At 46.9% G+C, this 13585-nt stretch overlaps 4 protein-coding genes across 4 annotated transcripts; 2 read left to right on the top strand and 2 right to left on the bottom strand.

The window, feature by feature from the left end:
* Positions 1-103: 103 nt before the first annotated feature.
* Positions 104-1918, top strand: CYHR (Cycloheximide resistance protein; the record flags this gene model as incomplete). The annotated part of the gene is made up of 4 exons (XM_031148832.1): positions 104-327; positions 366-708; positions 938-1514; positions 1584-1918. The coding sequence occupies 4 exons, from the start codon at positions 104-106 to the stop codon at positions 1916-1918; spliced, it is 1479 nt and encodes a 492-aa protein (XP_031006406.1).
* Positions 1919-3107: 1189 nt separating this feature from the next.
* Positions 3108-4759, top strand: GAD (Glutamate decarboxylase; the record flags this gene model as incomplete). Its single annotated transcript, XM_031148831.1, has 3 exons — positions 3108-3349; positions 3404-4048; positions 4099-4759. 3 exons carry the CDS (start codon positions 3108-3110, stop codon positions 4757-4759), a joined length of 1548 nt encoding a protein of 515 aa, XP_031006407.1.
* A 5796-nt stretch (positions 4760-10555) lies between these two features.
* psiK (4-hydroxytryptamine kinase) lies at positions 10556-11769 on the bottom strand (the record flags this gene model as incomplete). The annotated part of the gene is made up of 3 exons (XM_031148830.1): positions 10556-10952; positions 11017-11483; positions 11539-11769. The coding sequence occupies 3 exons, from the start codon at positions 11767-11769 to the stop codon at positions 10556-10558; spliced, it is 1095 nt and encodes a 364-aa protein (XP_031006408.1).
* Positions 11770-12353: 584 nt separating this feature from the next.
* alcS_3 (Protein alcS) lies at positions 12354-13289 on the bottom strand (the record flags this gene model as incomplete). The annotated part of the gene is given in 3 exon segments (XM_031148829.1): positions 12354-12710; positions 12721-12952; positions 13006-13289. The coding sequence occupies 3 exon segments, from the start codon at positions 13287-13289 to the stop codon at positions 12354-12356; spliced, it is 873 nt and encodes a 290-aa protein (XP_031006404.1).
* Positions 13290-13585: the final 296 nt, after the last annotated feature.

Genomic DNA, 13585 nt, shown 5'->3' with positions numbered 1-13585 from the left:
CCTGCGAGTTTGTGTTGAAGCGGTGCTTTAAGTTCATACAACACTTCGTTGAACAGGAATCCACCCGAATCAGTTCATTTAGCTCGAACTAGGGAGGCAAACAATGCTCGATGTTGTTAGAGACGCTGCTCTCGGGCAATGGCTTCGCCTCTTGGGAGCTAGCCATCTTGCACCGTACCCCGAAGAACTTCCCGATTTCAAGTTACCCCCTGCATATTCTCCCTGCGAACAACCACCATCACTCACGAACAAGAAACCCAACACACCTACAACAGTCAACGAAATGGAGGAAGGGCGACCTCAAACCACTAATGAAACAAAGAATGAGTATATTAAGCAGAATCTAGTGGCGGTGACGACGATAGCATGATAGACATCACCCTAGTCACTTGGTACTCGGAAGATGATCCAGAAAATCCTCACAACTGGTCACTCGGAAAGAAAATTTGGCTTAGCATGCTCCTTCTAGTATATACGGTCTCGGTCTACATTGGATCATCTCTGTATACCGCAAGCGAAACCGACATCATGTCTATCTTTGGAGTGAGCAACACCCTTGCCGCTCTTGGACTTTCTCTCTACATTCTCGGCTATGGAATAGGGCCATTAGTATTCGCTCCACTCTCTGAAATTCCAGAAATTGGACGGAATCCTCTTTACATCTATACTTATATTATTTTCGTTGCTCTCGCCGTCGCAGCGGCATTAGTAAATAATTTCGCGGGTCTACTGGTGCTTCGATTCCTGCTAGGCTTTTTTGGCTCGCCATGTTTGGCCAATGCTGGAGCTAGCTTTGGTGACTTCTTTGGAAGGGGGGGGGGGGGAATGCCATATGTTGATCGCATTATGGGGTGGGGGCGCAACCTTGAGTCCGGTATGACATTCCTTCCCTTTGAGACTGCCCAAACCCAGAATGGTTGACTGACAGAAAGACTAGGCATTCGGCCCGCTTGTAGGTGGCTTTGCAGTTCAGGCAAAGGGATGGAGATGGAGCTCTTGGGAACTGCTTTGGTTCGCAGGCCCCATGTTGCTTGTAGTGCTAATAGGTCTACCGGAAACATCGGCTGACCATCTTTTGCTTTGTCGAGCAAAGCGCCTTCGAGGATTGACGGGCCGCTCGAACCTCAAGTCAGAATCTGAGATTAAACAAGCCCAGCTATCCCCTCGACAAGTCGCTTTCGATGCCTTGACCAAACCGTTTGAGATTAACATCCTCGATCCAGCTATGCTCTTTACGACTTTATACGCGGCTCTGACATACAGCTTGTATTATTCATTTTTTGAGTCCTTTCCCCTTGTATATATCGATATATATGGCTTTGACCTTGGAGAACTCGGCTTGTCATTTGTATCAGTCTTGACTGGACTTTTTGTGAGCATAGCCTTGTACTGCGGCTATTTCTATTACATAGGGCATCCGAGAATGTCGAAAATGGAATCGGTGCCCCCTGAGGCTCGCTCATGGCCCGGGTTGATTGCGAGTTTCCTCATTCCGATTGGTCTATTTATTTTTGGTAGGTCAACGCCAATGTCCTCCCCTCCCTCTTTACCACACCGGGCCAGAATTAACATACTGAACCTAGCCTGGACATCCCGAAAATCAATCCATTGGATTGTCAGCCTCGTGGGCATCGCGATCAGCATGTGTGGAGTATTCATAATTATCCAGTGCATGTTTATATACATTCCGTTCACTTACCCAAAATACGCTGGTTCCCTCTTTGCAGCGAACGGCTTTGCGCGAAGCGCTTTCGCCGCTGCGGCCGTCCTCTTTGCAGGACCGATGTTTTCACGGCTCGGGGTTGATGGTGGTGTTAGTTTGTTTGGAGGGCTAACAGTTCTATGCATTTTTGGTATCTTTGGCATCTACTATAGAGGGGCTACACTGAGGAAGAGAAGCAGATTTGCCGTTTCTTGACGCATCAGTCGCTTTGGAAGTTCCGTGCTGGGTAACAGGGTACTGTATGATAATGTTTTAATATGTATATAAATTCAACAGTCGAAAGCGCTTAAACGCGAACATCTCCAATTGTAGATAGCGCCATGATGAAAAGCTCGAAAACCCTCTCAACAACGAAGACCAAGTGGCCATTCTTCTGGCATGTACCGCATTCAATGCGTACGTATAAGGTGAATGCACCTCACTAAACTTACATGTCCTCGAAATCTAATTAGGAGATCAAACTAACGGTGCATACCGATCAACCTCCAAGAGGGTGTGCTTAAAATACTGCGTTGGTTGGGTTGGTTGCACTGGATCCAATCACTCAGTTTGGTCAAATTAACGTGACCGCTCTTCGTTGTCGGAAGAATCGTTGCTGCTGCTGAGTTCGGAGGCATGGAGATGTGTTTGCAGAATGAGGTAAGGCTACATGGAGAAGTTGATTGGTGTCGGATTTGGGAGTTCTGGCTGTGGAGAAGGCGTCGCAGAATGATGAAGATTTCTAATTCGATTGTGGTTCCTCGCCCTCAGAATAACTGATCGTGGCTTGCGAGTACGAGTTTGAAACTCTTGTTGGGAGGCGAGCACGACTGACATTGATGGCAATAACCTTCGGAGAGAATTAATAACAAACGTGAAGCTTCAGATATATATTTTACTTGTGTGCCTGACCCGGACGACTCGGGAAGGATGACGCATTGAAACCGAACAAGCCAACCTAGACCCGGCAACATTTGCTAAAGCATGTCTATTTGTGAGGGCGGCGCTTCACAGCCAATCATTCCCCCCTCAAGCGACGGAATTGTGGAGAAGCGCCAGTTTTGCTAAGCTTTTGCCAAGAAGTTGAGACAGCTCACATCCTTGTCGACCTACCTTGACGCTTAGACCCCGGCAATAATCCGACGCTTCCCCTCCATCCACGCAATGCAACCTCCTTAGCTACCTCCCAACCTGTTTGACTTGACTACAAGCACCCACGTTGCTTGCTCGTCAACCTCACCGCCCCTCATACCAACTTCCCTCCTCTTCCCTCCTCTTCCCCCTCTTCATTTTCTATACAAACTTTCTACTTTTCTTCAATTCCTCCAATTCCTCTTCCCTCAACATCAACACCAAAGAAATCTACCCCGCAACCGCACTCTAGCAGCGCACTCTAGCCGTCACGATGGTTCATCTATCTCAGATCAAAAAGGACAAGAATATTGACAAGCCTCTCGTCGAGGGCCTGGAGAAGCTTGACATTGACTCCAGCAGCCAATCCGACTTGTTCACGACCAGCGTCTACGGCTCAAAATTCGCTGCAGAGGATCTTCCCAAGCATGAGATGCCAGACACCGAGATGCCCAAGGAGGTGGCCTACCGAATGATCAAGGATGATCTATCTCTCGATGGAAACCCAATGCTCAAGTAGACCTCCCTATCTATACCTCTGCGGACACTACCTAACCTACAATCGTGTAGCTTAGCTTCCTTTGTTACCACCTACATGGAGAAAGAAGTCGAAGACCTCATGACCGAAGCCTTTTCCAAGAACTTCATCGACTACGAAGAATACCCTCAATCGGCCGACATCCAGAACCGCTGCGTCAGCATGATTGGCCGTCTCTTCCATGCCCCCGTCGATGATGAGGGCGCGGCCTCGGTCGGTACATCTACAGTAGGATCCTCGGAAGCTATTATGCTTGGGGTCCTTGCAATGAAGAAGCGCTGGAAGAATGCACGCATCGCAGCTGGCAAGCCTTTTGACAAGCCAAATATAGTTATGTCCTCTGCTGTGCAAGTTTGCTGGGAGAAGGCTGCTCGATACTTTGAAGTTGAGGAGAAATACGTCTACTGTACGCCAGACCGATATGTGATTGATCCCGAGGAGACGGTCAATCTTGTAGATGAGAACACCATTGGTATTTGCGTGATTCTGGGCACAACTTATACGGGAGAATATGAGGATGCGAAGGCTGTCAATGATTTGCTGATCGAGAGAAATATTGATACGGTTATTCACATCGATGCTGCTTCTGGTGGATTTGTCGCTCCATTCGTCGTTCCTGATCTCGAGTGGGATTTCAGACTTGAGAAGGTCGTTTCGATTAACACTTCTGGTCACAAGTACGACATACTCTGTAATCCCCGATGTTGTGTTACTAACAATTACACAGGTATGGTCTCGTATACCCAGGTGTAGGATGGATCATCTGGAGGCAACCAGAGTACCTCCCCAAAGAACTTGTGTTCAACATCAACTACCTCGGTGCAGACCAAGCGTCTTTCACCCTGAACTTCTCCAAGGGCGCTTCGCAAGTCATTGGCCAGTACTACCAACTCATCCGCCTTGGCAAGCACGGCTACCGCGCTATCATGGGCAACCTCACCCGTACCGCCGATTACCTTTCTGGTTCTCTGGAGCAATTGGGTTTTATCATCATGTCCCAAACGAACGGCAAGGGTCTGCCTCTTGTGGCTTTCCGTCTTGACGAGAAAGCCAATAAACACTACGACGAATTCGCACTTGCTCATCAATTACGCCAGCGCTCTTGGGTCGTCCCAGCTTACACCATGGCTCCTAATACCAAAGACCTGAAGATGTTGAGAGTAGTCGTCCGAGAAGACTTCTCCAAGTCACGATGTGATCAATTGCTCGATGATATCAAGTTGTGCATGCAAGTCCTAGATGCTATGGACCCGAAGGATATTGAGAAGCACAACAAGCTTATCAAGAGTGTCACTCACTCGGGCAAGAATAAGCATGGCTCGTCTCATTATAAGAATGAGAAGCATAGCTTACAGGGGAAGACTGGCAAGACACATGCCATTTGCTAAAGTGGATTGCTAATGAATTGAATGCTGGTGGGAATCTTGGAGGCAATTTATGGTACAGAAAAAATAGGTGCTAGGATGGATACATAAAACATGTTGGATAGGATATGATGGGTAGGATATTGCCTGACTGTTCTCTAAATCAAGACCGATGAATCTTGAACATCTCTCGCGACATTTATTTCCTACTCTAAATTCCGCTCTCAATTTCATGTAAAAGCGAACCTTTTCTATTTCAACCCTTCATAACTCTCTCCACGTCACAGAATTCTACTTGCCACAGACACGCCGCGCAACATATGACTAAACTCTCGATTACCAAATTGAGCAACTTGGAGAATCAAACAAGTCTATGGCGACAGGCTTATCTATCTCACCCAGCTCACGAACCCCATCCGCCCTTTGTTTTGACGATAGGTATATATGGTAGAAGTTGGTATAATCGAACACTTTTAGAAATTCCACTGTGCTGTTAAGGTTGTATTCACTGTTAATCTCATAGCTGGTTAGGTGCGTGGAAGGAGTTCCGCTGATTCGATGATTCGTTTACTTGCAGAGTTGCGGCCATCGAATTAGGCTGGGGAATTAATTGGCTTAGGACATACATGCATTGATTATGCAAGACGAAGAGTTTCGAGTTTGTTGTAAGGTCGACATATATGCTTTGCGAGGCTTAGAGGGGGGTTTTGGGGGTAGGAAGTGGGATGGAGTGGAGTTTTATACTTGTTTGCGAGGGTTGGGTGTAGATAAGGTGGTAGAGGGGATGGAAGTGGATATGGTGGTAGAGGGGGTGGAAGTGGAAGGGGAAGTGGATATACAAAGGGTTATTTGAGCTTGAGCTTGTTGCATTGCAATTTCTAATGATAATGAGGACGGATTCACTCTCGTCACAATCGTACGGATGCCTCCAATCTCAGTAACGTACGGAAGAAGAAGGAAGCAGGAAGCATTGTCGATTCAATCGTCCATTCAAAGAGTAAGGAAACTCGTTCTTTAGGTATCCAGGATGTATTTTGATTTGCTGTCAGGTTGCTTGGAAGTTTGCTGTCAATTTGAACGGACGTTCGAGAGAAGTTGCGACGAGATACCTCGGTGTAGAGCTAGGCGTAGACCGAACTGTTGTTAAACTTTTTGATGATTGTGAATGTAGGCAAGAAGGCCTAAATTTGATGCCAGACATCGACGTTTGATGAATGAACAGTGCAGCTGACTGTTTTCCTTTTGACATGGCATTGTACATGTCGTTTGCGACTTTCTGTACTTTGGATTTTCGCTGGGCTTTAGAGCAGGTTGGTCTCGTGGTTAGAGATTTATACTTGCTTTTGGTCTCGACGTCATGACCAAGGCTTGTGGACCCAGCTCTTCGACCGTCATAAGGCACCTCGTCCTCCTCGCATCTATCCGCCTCCAAGCTATCAGCTGAACAACATGGATGATTTGAATTGCTGCCATACTGATATATTGACCGCTCTTAAGAGATGTTAGATGAGTGGCATGTAAGACTACGTGAATCCTAAATCTTGACCCGCCCCACAACAATTACAAACTTGGACAATCCTCTTTCAGGACTACGAACATGGATGTTCAGAGTGTGCAATCTGTATGTCTATAGACCAAACGGATTGTTGCAGAACTTGAGTCGTTTGAGGGTCTGGGCTCATTGCAGGTGGAAGAAAAGCTCGCTTAATTCAGGGGGCGAGGTGGAGCCACCATGAGCAGTCTGTTGCACCCTTAAAACTGGCAAGCCTTTATTATACTCACATAACAAATAAATCTCCAACTTGCCTAGATTGAATGATAATGTACTCTTTGATTCACAGTGGGGTAGAGAAGTCACAATTACAGCGGTACATTTACTGCCTAAATCCATTCACAAGATTGTTTTCAAAAAACAGTGACTTAATTCCTTGGTCATCAAGCATATAAAAACCAAACCATGAACAGTCCTCCAGAATCTGCTCTACAAGTTACGATGGCAGAAGACACCAGTACCATATTTTGCTGTGCCTCCCCCAGCATTCCGAAATCATCCCCTTCAAACGCCTTAACAATCTTCCTAGAAGCAATCGAAAAGTTCAGCACGTCCAAGCAACTCCAGCGCGAATTTCTCTTCCATCCCTACGCCTTTCCCGATACTCGTTCACCGCCACCGATTTCCAAAAAGACCATTGAAATAGAAGCTATCCGCAACCGAAAATACCCCCGCCGAATAAAGCACTATGTCTATCTAGAGGGCGAAGGAAATGATAACACCAAGGGACTGAACCTTAGAGGCAAAACGTTGCGTGAGTTGCAGATGTATCCGGAAGGCACATTCAGGGAAGTGAAGGAGCAGGTTGTCCATCAGTGGTTTGCGGCTAGGAGGGAGTGGTGGGACAAAGATGTCAAGAAGGACGATGAGCATGTGGGATGGATTTGTAAAAATTGTAAGGTGGAATACCATGCGAGGGTCTTGACAGTTGCAGATTAAGATCACGATTGAGAAGGTGAGATGAAGGTGGCTATTGAGGCTTCTAGATAATCCTTCTTGGATAACTCAGGGCGAATGCCATTTTCTGGAAGAATGAAAAGCACATTTGGTATCGGCATGATGTCCCTAGACTAAACTCACAAGACAACCGTCAATTGTGAATCCTTATGCCCCGTCCAATTCATATAATGTTAGACGTGACTTTACCTGCCAACACCCGTAAATCTGCCTCTAATTTCCGGCCTATGGAGCGGTTTCAAGCTTCTCGCTATATCCTAGCCGGGGTAATTCTGCAATCGGCTTAACTTTAACTTTCCATGTTGTAGAGAGAACAACACAACCGCGAGCTCTTAGGCTAGATCTGACTAAGTAATCATCATTATTCAATCAAGGATATAAACCGTAGTGTATTAAGTGAGTGTGTAGAAAAGGATGTGGTTCTGAGATGCAGGAATCCAATTTCACGTGATTTTCGGACAATGTCAGCCCCATCACAATATATACTCAAATAATCAACGACTTGGTCATATCATCCCTCTTACGTTTCTTGGGCTGAGCTGTGGCGCAAAGATGTGTAAAAGTGGCTGTCTTACCCACACGTGATCAAAGTCGGTCACCTAATCGGGACATTGCAAGGCAACCGTCCCAGCTAGGACTCCGACACTGCCCCACTACAATCGCTTACATCTTCTCATCCATATCCCATAGCATGTATTCCTAACATCAAACATCAATTATGCCATGTAATTTTTAATCGTTATAGAAGATTCTACTGTTGTCAATCGTTTCTTAGGAATCGCCGAATCGGCCCACCATGGAAGGTCCCCCACCAACATACAGGGTCTTCCGTGACCAGCACGGCATTCCACAATTCGAGCCCAAGAGAGGCACCCAGGCGCTGAAAGATGCATTGATATATTCATTTCCAGCCTTAGAGACAGAATTGCAACTCATGCAAGCAGCATTGAAGAAGTTTTTTGATTCGGAGCGGACAACATCATTCGTTTGTGAACTGCCCGAGAACAACTTGCAAGCCAGTCTTGCAAAGAAGAGGGAGGTCCCTGTGTCTCCAGTAAATGCCGCAAGGGCGTCTTTGAGAAGTTGGAAACTGCCAGGGGCACAACGAACATCCTCGCGACCAACATCACGACCCTCATCCCGAGGATCGTCGCGGGCTGGTTCAAGAGGGTCCTCCCGAGCACCCTCTCGAGCGGACACCCCAGCTCAATGCGCCGCTCTCGAGCCTTTGGTCGAAGTCAGAACAGGTGGAATGATGACCACGTGGGATTTGTCAAGTGGGCAAGAATTGGAAAAGAGAAGAAGGCAGCCATATGATCCAGTCAAGCGTCGTAAAGTTGCTGAGAATAGGGGCAACGCTTGTGACAAGCATCGGGCTGCCAAGACCACCGTGAGTTGCAAACTATGGATACAAACTACTAGTTCACTTTTCTTAATACTCGCAGTGCGATCCGGATGAATGTCCTCAAAACAAAATACACTCGAAACCGGGAGACGATAGTTCGAAAGGCAGTTGCACATTGAGGGGTAGAGTATCTCAAGTCGGTCTATCTCGGGCCAATAATACCACGAATACTGGTACATTAGACGCAGATAGACGAAACACAAGGTACCAAGTTACTTCTTCTCATTTCGAGCAGCTTTTTGCTAATCTTGTACACAGAACCAATACAGATTTTGTTCCTCGCCCGATACCCCAGGCTGAGCGCGTCCCTTCCTTAGCCAAATCAGATGTGTTTTGGGACACTTCCGACCCATTCCCTTTGGAGTTTCAGGCCGAAAGCTCCCTGTTAAGCTTTGCCGATATGGCTAGTAACAGTGACTCTGGTTACTGGACAGATAGCGACTGTGTTGGTTCTATTACGATGAATTCCTGCAGCAGCTACCCCCAATTTCCAGAATCACCATTTGAGTCCAATCACTTCGGAGTCGGGAGTAGTGACAACACCAACACGCCCTCTGAAGAACAAAAACTTCCTCCTGTCTTCAAAACAACCAATTCAAGTCTCAGCCACCAGTGCATAACTGAAGTACAAAGCCCCAGACTCCCGCCCCAAGGCTCGCCAACGCTTTTGAACGAGTGTCCGCATCAAGCATATACCCCATCACCAACAGAGAGCCCTGGCCCGATTTTGTTAGAGCCTTCTGCTGGATGGTCGGAGGAAGCCTTGTTGTGCAACGAAGACCCATTCATGGGGAGTTGGGCAAGCCAGAAAGCAAATCATCTCTTCCACGACTACGATTGGGTATTATCTCACGTAGAGAATCTTTGAGCCTTTTGGGACCTAATGGCTAAAAGTATGCATCATTTCAAAGACAGTCATTGTATAATCCATTGACAGCCTTGGAAAACTCATTGGAGATTCTTAGGAGGGGTGATCACTCTTCGTTGGGCCAAACTTACGCTTCATTGAGTGTGATCTTCTTTCCCTCCCACCTGAGCGATACTGCTTCCACGCTACGCACCAACGTTCGAGTCATCAAAGGTCATCTTGAAGTCCTTGCTTCTGACCTCGACTTCATCCGGCTTTCAGTCTGACCTTCCACCCGGTTTTGGTGTTCGTCCTTGGGATTCCGTATTACTAGATCCTATGAAGGGATTCTGCATTGGGACTAGCAAGCTGGTAGCCAAAAATTCAGGCTTAGAGGAGTTCAAGTTGATAGTCGTAAGTAAGGCGCACCAGGCAACCGAGAGCACAGTGCCACTGCCAGTGATGAATAGTTGGGTTGGGTTGTAATACAAGCCACTGGCATCCCCACCAACCACATGGAAGCGAAGATCTCAAGCAGTCAATGGCGTCAGCATTACGCCTTATGAGAGGGACGAGCGGCCGCGCAAAACTACACATGAACTCGTCCTTGGATACACGTGGAATAGCTGCCAGCCAGCCGAACATCGCGATTGTGTGCCAATCAATATCAATATATGCCAGGGCTTATCGCAGACTTTCAACTACATTTGCTCGGCTCTTTACTCCATGTCTGCTATTATGCTAGGCAGTTCCAACAGGCTTCATCGGCGATGCCATCATAAACCTGCTAAGCGAGCCTAATAGGGGCAAACTTCTGGACAGCAGGATATTGTGCATGTTTTCTCGTACTACTCGCAAAGCTTGATAGCAGTATGCAAAGATAAATATACGCCTAGGGCTAGGGAAAGTCGGTCATGTTTCAGACAAAACACATCTCAATGTCGACCACTTCCCTGAATATCAAAGTCAATCGTTTTCTACTCCAGATGTTCGAAAAAAAAAAACGACATAGGCTGAGCTCAGGGGTATCTTATTTAGCGCTCCTAATGAATGTAGCGATTACACAAACAAAGGTCTCAAAAGGGTCTCCTCAAAATAACCACGATCTTTCTCCCAGCCCTTGACAACAAAGTCTCGGCCCACCTCTACCACTTTCTCAATCTGCTCCTGTGTTCCCCATCCCTGAACCCTGGAGCCCCAACAAATCAGGTGCGCACCAACATGAATGGCAGTCCTGAACGCTACCTGCTCCTCCAATTTCCCATACCCCTTCATAAATGCCTCGATGAGCCAGACACCAGCATCGAGACCCTTGAAATGTTTCAATTCAAAGAGCTCAGCGAACATTTGACCAAGATCAAAAGCGTGATCACTGAGATGAGAAAGCTCCCAGTCGATGATGAACAGCTTCAAAGGTTCTTCTGGGTCAGGAAACGGTGCATTCTTCAGCAGCACGCTATTGGAAAAGGATCAGCGAGAATTTACACGAAGTCAAGTTCAGTTCACTAAAAAAAACTTACTTTCCGCTCCAGAAGTCTCCGTGGATTAAGCTCCCCTCTTCCCGATCCAAACGGATCCTAACATCCTTTGCGATGGCTTCAAACACTTCTTTGCTGGCCTGCAAGATATGAGGAAAGGCTTCAATCGTAGTTACCAACCGCGGATAGTTAATTGCGTATTTCAGCTCTTTCATCGCCACGTTACCCTTTATAGCTTCTCTCAAGCCGAGTTGTCCTTCAGCTGCGCCCCATAGATGAAAGGTCTTGGCCCAGAGCCCGAGAGCGGGGCCTAGGCGTGAACACTGTGCTTTGGTAAGATTGTGCGTTAAGGCGTAGGTCTTGAGCTCGGTGGAAGCGGGCAGGTCTGTGTGTATTTGGGTGTGGGTTTCTTGGAAGAAGGTATATAGCCTAGGGGTCTGTACTGTTATACCGGAATAGGAGATGGGGCTGAGTGTTTCCAACCCCGAGAGGATAGTCTGCTCGAAATCCTAGAGATCCTCATTGGTTGGTATGTTTAACGTGAGGGCAATGAACGGGGCTTACGCAGCGGGTGGAAGCTAGTTTGAAATTAGGATGCGAAGCCACATAGGGTTCTGTATGCTTGATTACTATGCTCTTGGTGCCGTCTTGGAGAGGCTTGATCAGTGTACCGCGGTATACAAAGTTGGCTGTTCCGCCGGAGAGCTTGGTAAGGGATGCACAGGCGTATGGGCCATGGTTGAGACTTGTTTGAACTTGATCGAGCATCTCATCTTTGCTTAAAGTAGTAGCCATTGGGATCTATATAGCTGCTTCTGGGTGGGGGTTTTGGATAGCCGCGGCTTCCGAGTAGCGAGGTTTGATGGGAAAGGTCGAAGTTGCTGAATCAGTTTTGGACTGAACTACCGGCTTGATTGATTGATTGATGTTTGGACAAGATACAAGAGTGAAATGAAAACTTATAAGCTTCGAATTGAAGTTTGGGTGCTGAGAACGATGCATGCATGAGTCACGCCGAATCTGTGGAATGCCTTCCAAAAGTGAACTTAACCGCATGGTGGCTTCTTCTTACCGCTTGTTCTGACACAGAAGCATAATACCTCTTGCTGAGAGCGGACGATATGATAACCGCGAATAGTAAGACGAAAGTAGTGTTGGAGTCAGGAAAGGAAGTAGTCTTTAGCGGATCCCGATTGAACTTAGCCTGTCTGACTAGCGGCAAACCTTTCAACGTCACCTCGTTCTTTCCTATCTCAAAGCTCCCCTTTAAAAATCGACATCGGGCTGTCGATTGTGTAAAGCTAATCCAAATATCAGATGATTTCATTTCCTTAAAAATGCCATATCACCACCTATTGTGTAACACTAAACAGCTGATGCTACACAGAATGCAGTCTCTTCTCGGTACCCCCCTTGATGATGGTACTGAGATCAAATACCGGGACTTTAAATGGCATATCTACCACAACCATCATGACAGATAACAAGAAATACCAAGCCGCTATGCTGGCAACAAACCAGCATCCTCCGGCCCCTTCGAGTAGTTGTTGACCTCGCGCTGGCTTGCCGTCTGCGATGTTCCACAAGCCCGCAGTGGCAAGTGCGAACCCAAGGGCTGCTCCAGTAAAGACCACAACAAAAACAGCGTTTGTCCGGAACGAGCAGATGAAGAATATCATAGAGAGAAGACCCATGAAGAGGAAATAAAAGCCTGCAAAAGTCAGCAGTCGATTCTCCTACTCAAACCAAGATTGAATTGACGATACCAAAGGATGCCAAGAATTCTGGCGTCTGCTTTTGGCTGCCATCAGTCGTGTAAGATGAGATGACTGCAAATGATGGCGTAAAGGTGGTGGCAAATGTGAGGAAGTGCGCGCCGTAGGCGAAGAAGACGACGCTTGGAAAGGTGTTTCCCAGGATGAACTCTCCAACTCCTGACAAGATCATCAGCAAGCCACCAAAGAAATAATTCGCCCCACTGATATATTGTTAGGATTGGCAGTCCATGCTAGAGGAAGAAAGGAATGTTACTTTGTCGCTGGAAAGCCAGATGCTCCACGCCAACCCAAAAGCTCAATCGAAAGTGGCGTCAGGGCAATGCATAGCCCTAGTATCGCAACCGGTGTTGGATTACCAAACTTTGGATTAAGCCTGTCACGACTTTCGTTTCCGGATGAGATGTTCAACTTCTCTGGCATTTCGCGGGAGGTTTTGATGGAGCTAAGGGTCTTTTTGAGGCTGGTCTCCGTTGGGAACTCATTATTTGTACATTGGGTTTTGGTGGCATTCGAAGCCGTGCTTGGATTTTGCGACATCTCAAAGATCTTAAGAACGATGTTGAAAAGATGGGAGGATGTCGAAAGATTCAGCAAAGATGAGAGTGCTGGTCACTTCTTCATATACACCTGAACTACTAAAAGGCTGGTAACCGTTCAATTGGGAGAGATGCGTCTGTTCCTTATAAATTTTGAATCCCTGCATGTACTTGGTCGCTTCCAACGGGCCACAACAGGCCTGGATATGGCATGCTGCTGTGCTCTTATCTCAAGAGATACCAACCTTTTCTTCAGATCTAAGTGTAACGCAAGCATATTTTTCTTCATTAGTTCTC

Source organism: Lachnellula hyalina (genome assembly GCF_007821495.1).
Source record: "Lachnellula hyalina strain CBS 185.66 chromosome Unknown contig00045, whole genome shotgun sequence".
NCBI lineage: Eukaryota > Fungi > Ascomycota > Leotiomycetes > Helotiales > Lachnaceae > Lachnellula > Lachnellula hyalina.
This window is presented reverse-complemented; position numbering and strand designations above follow the sequence as displayed.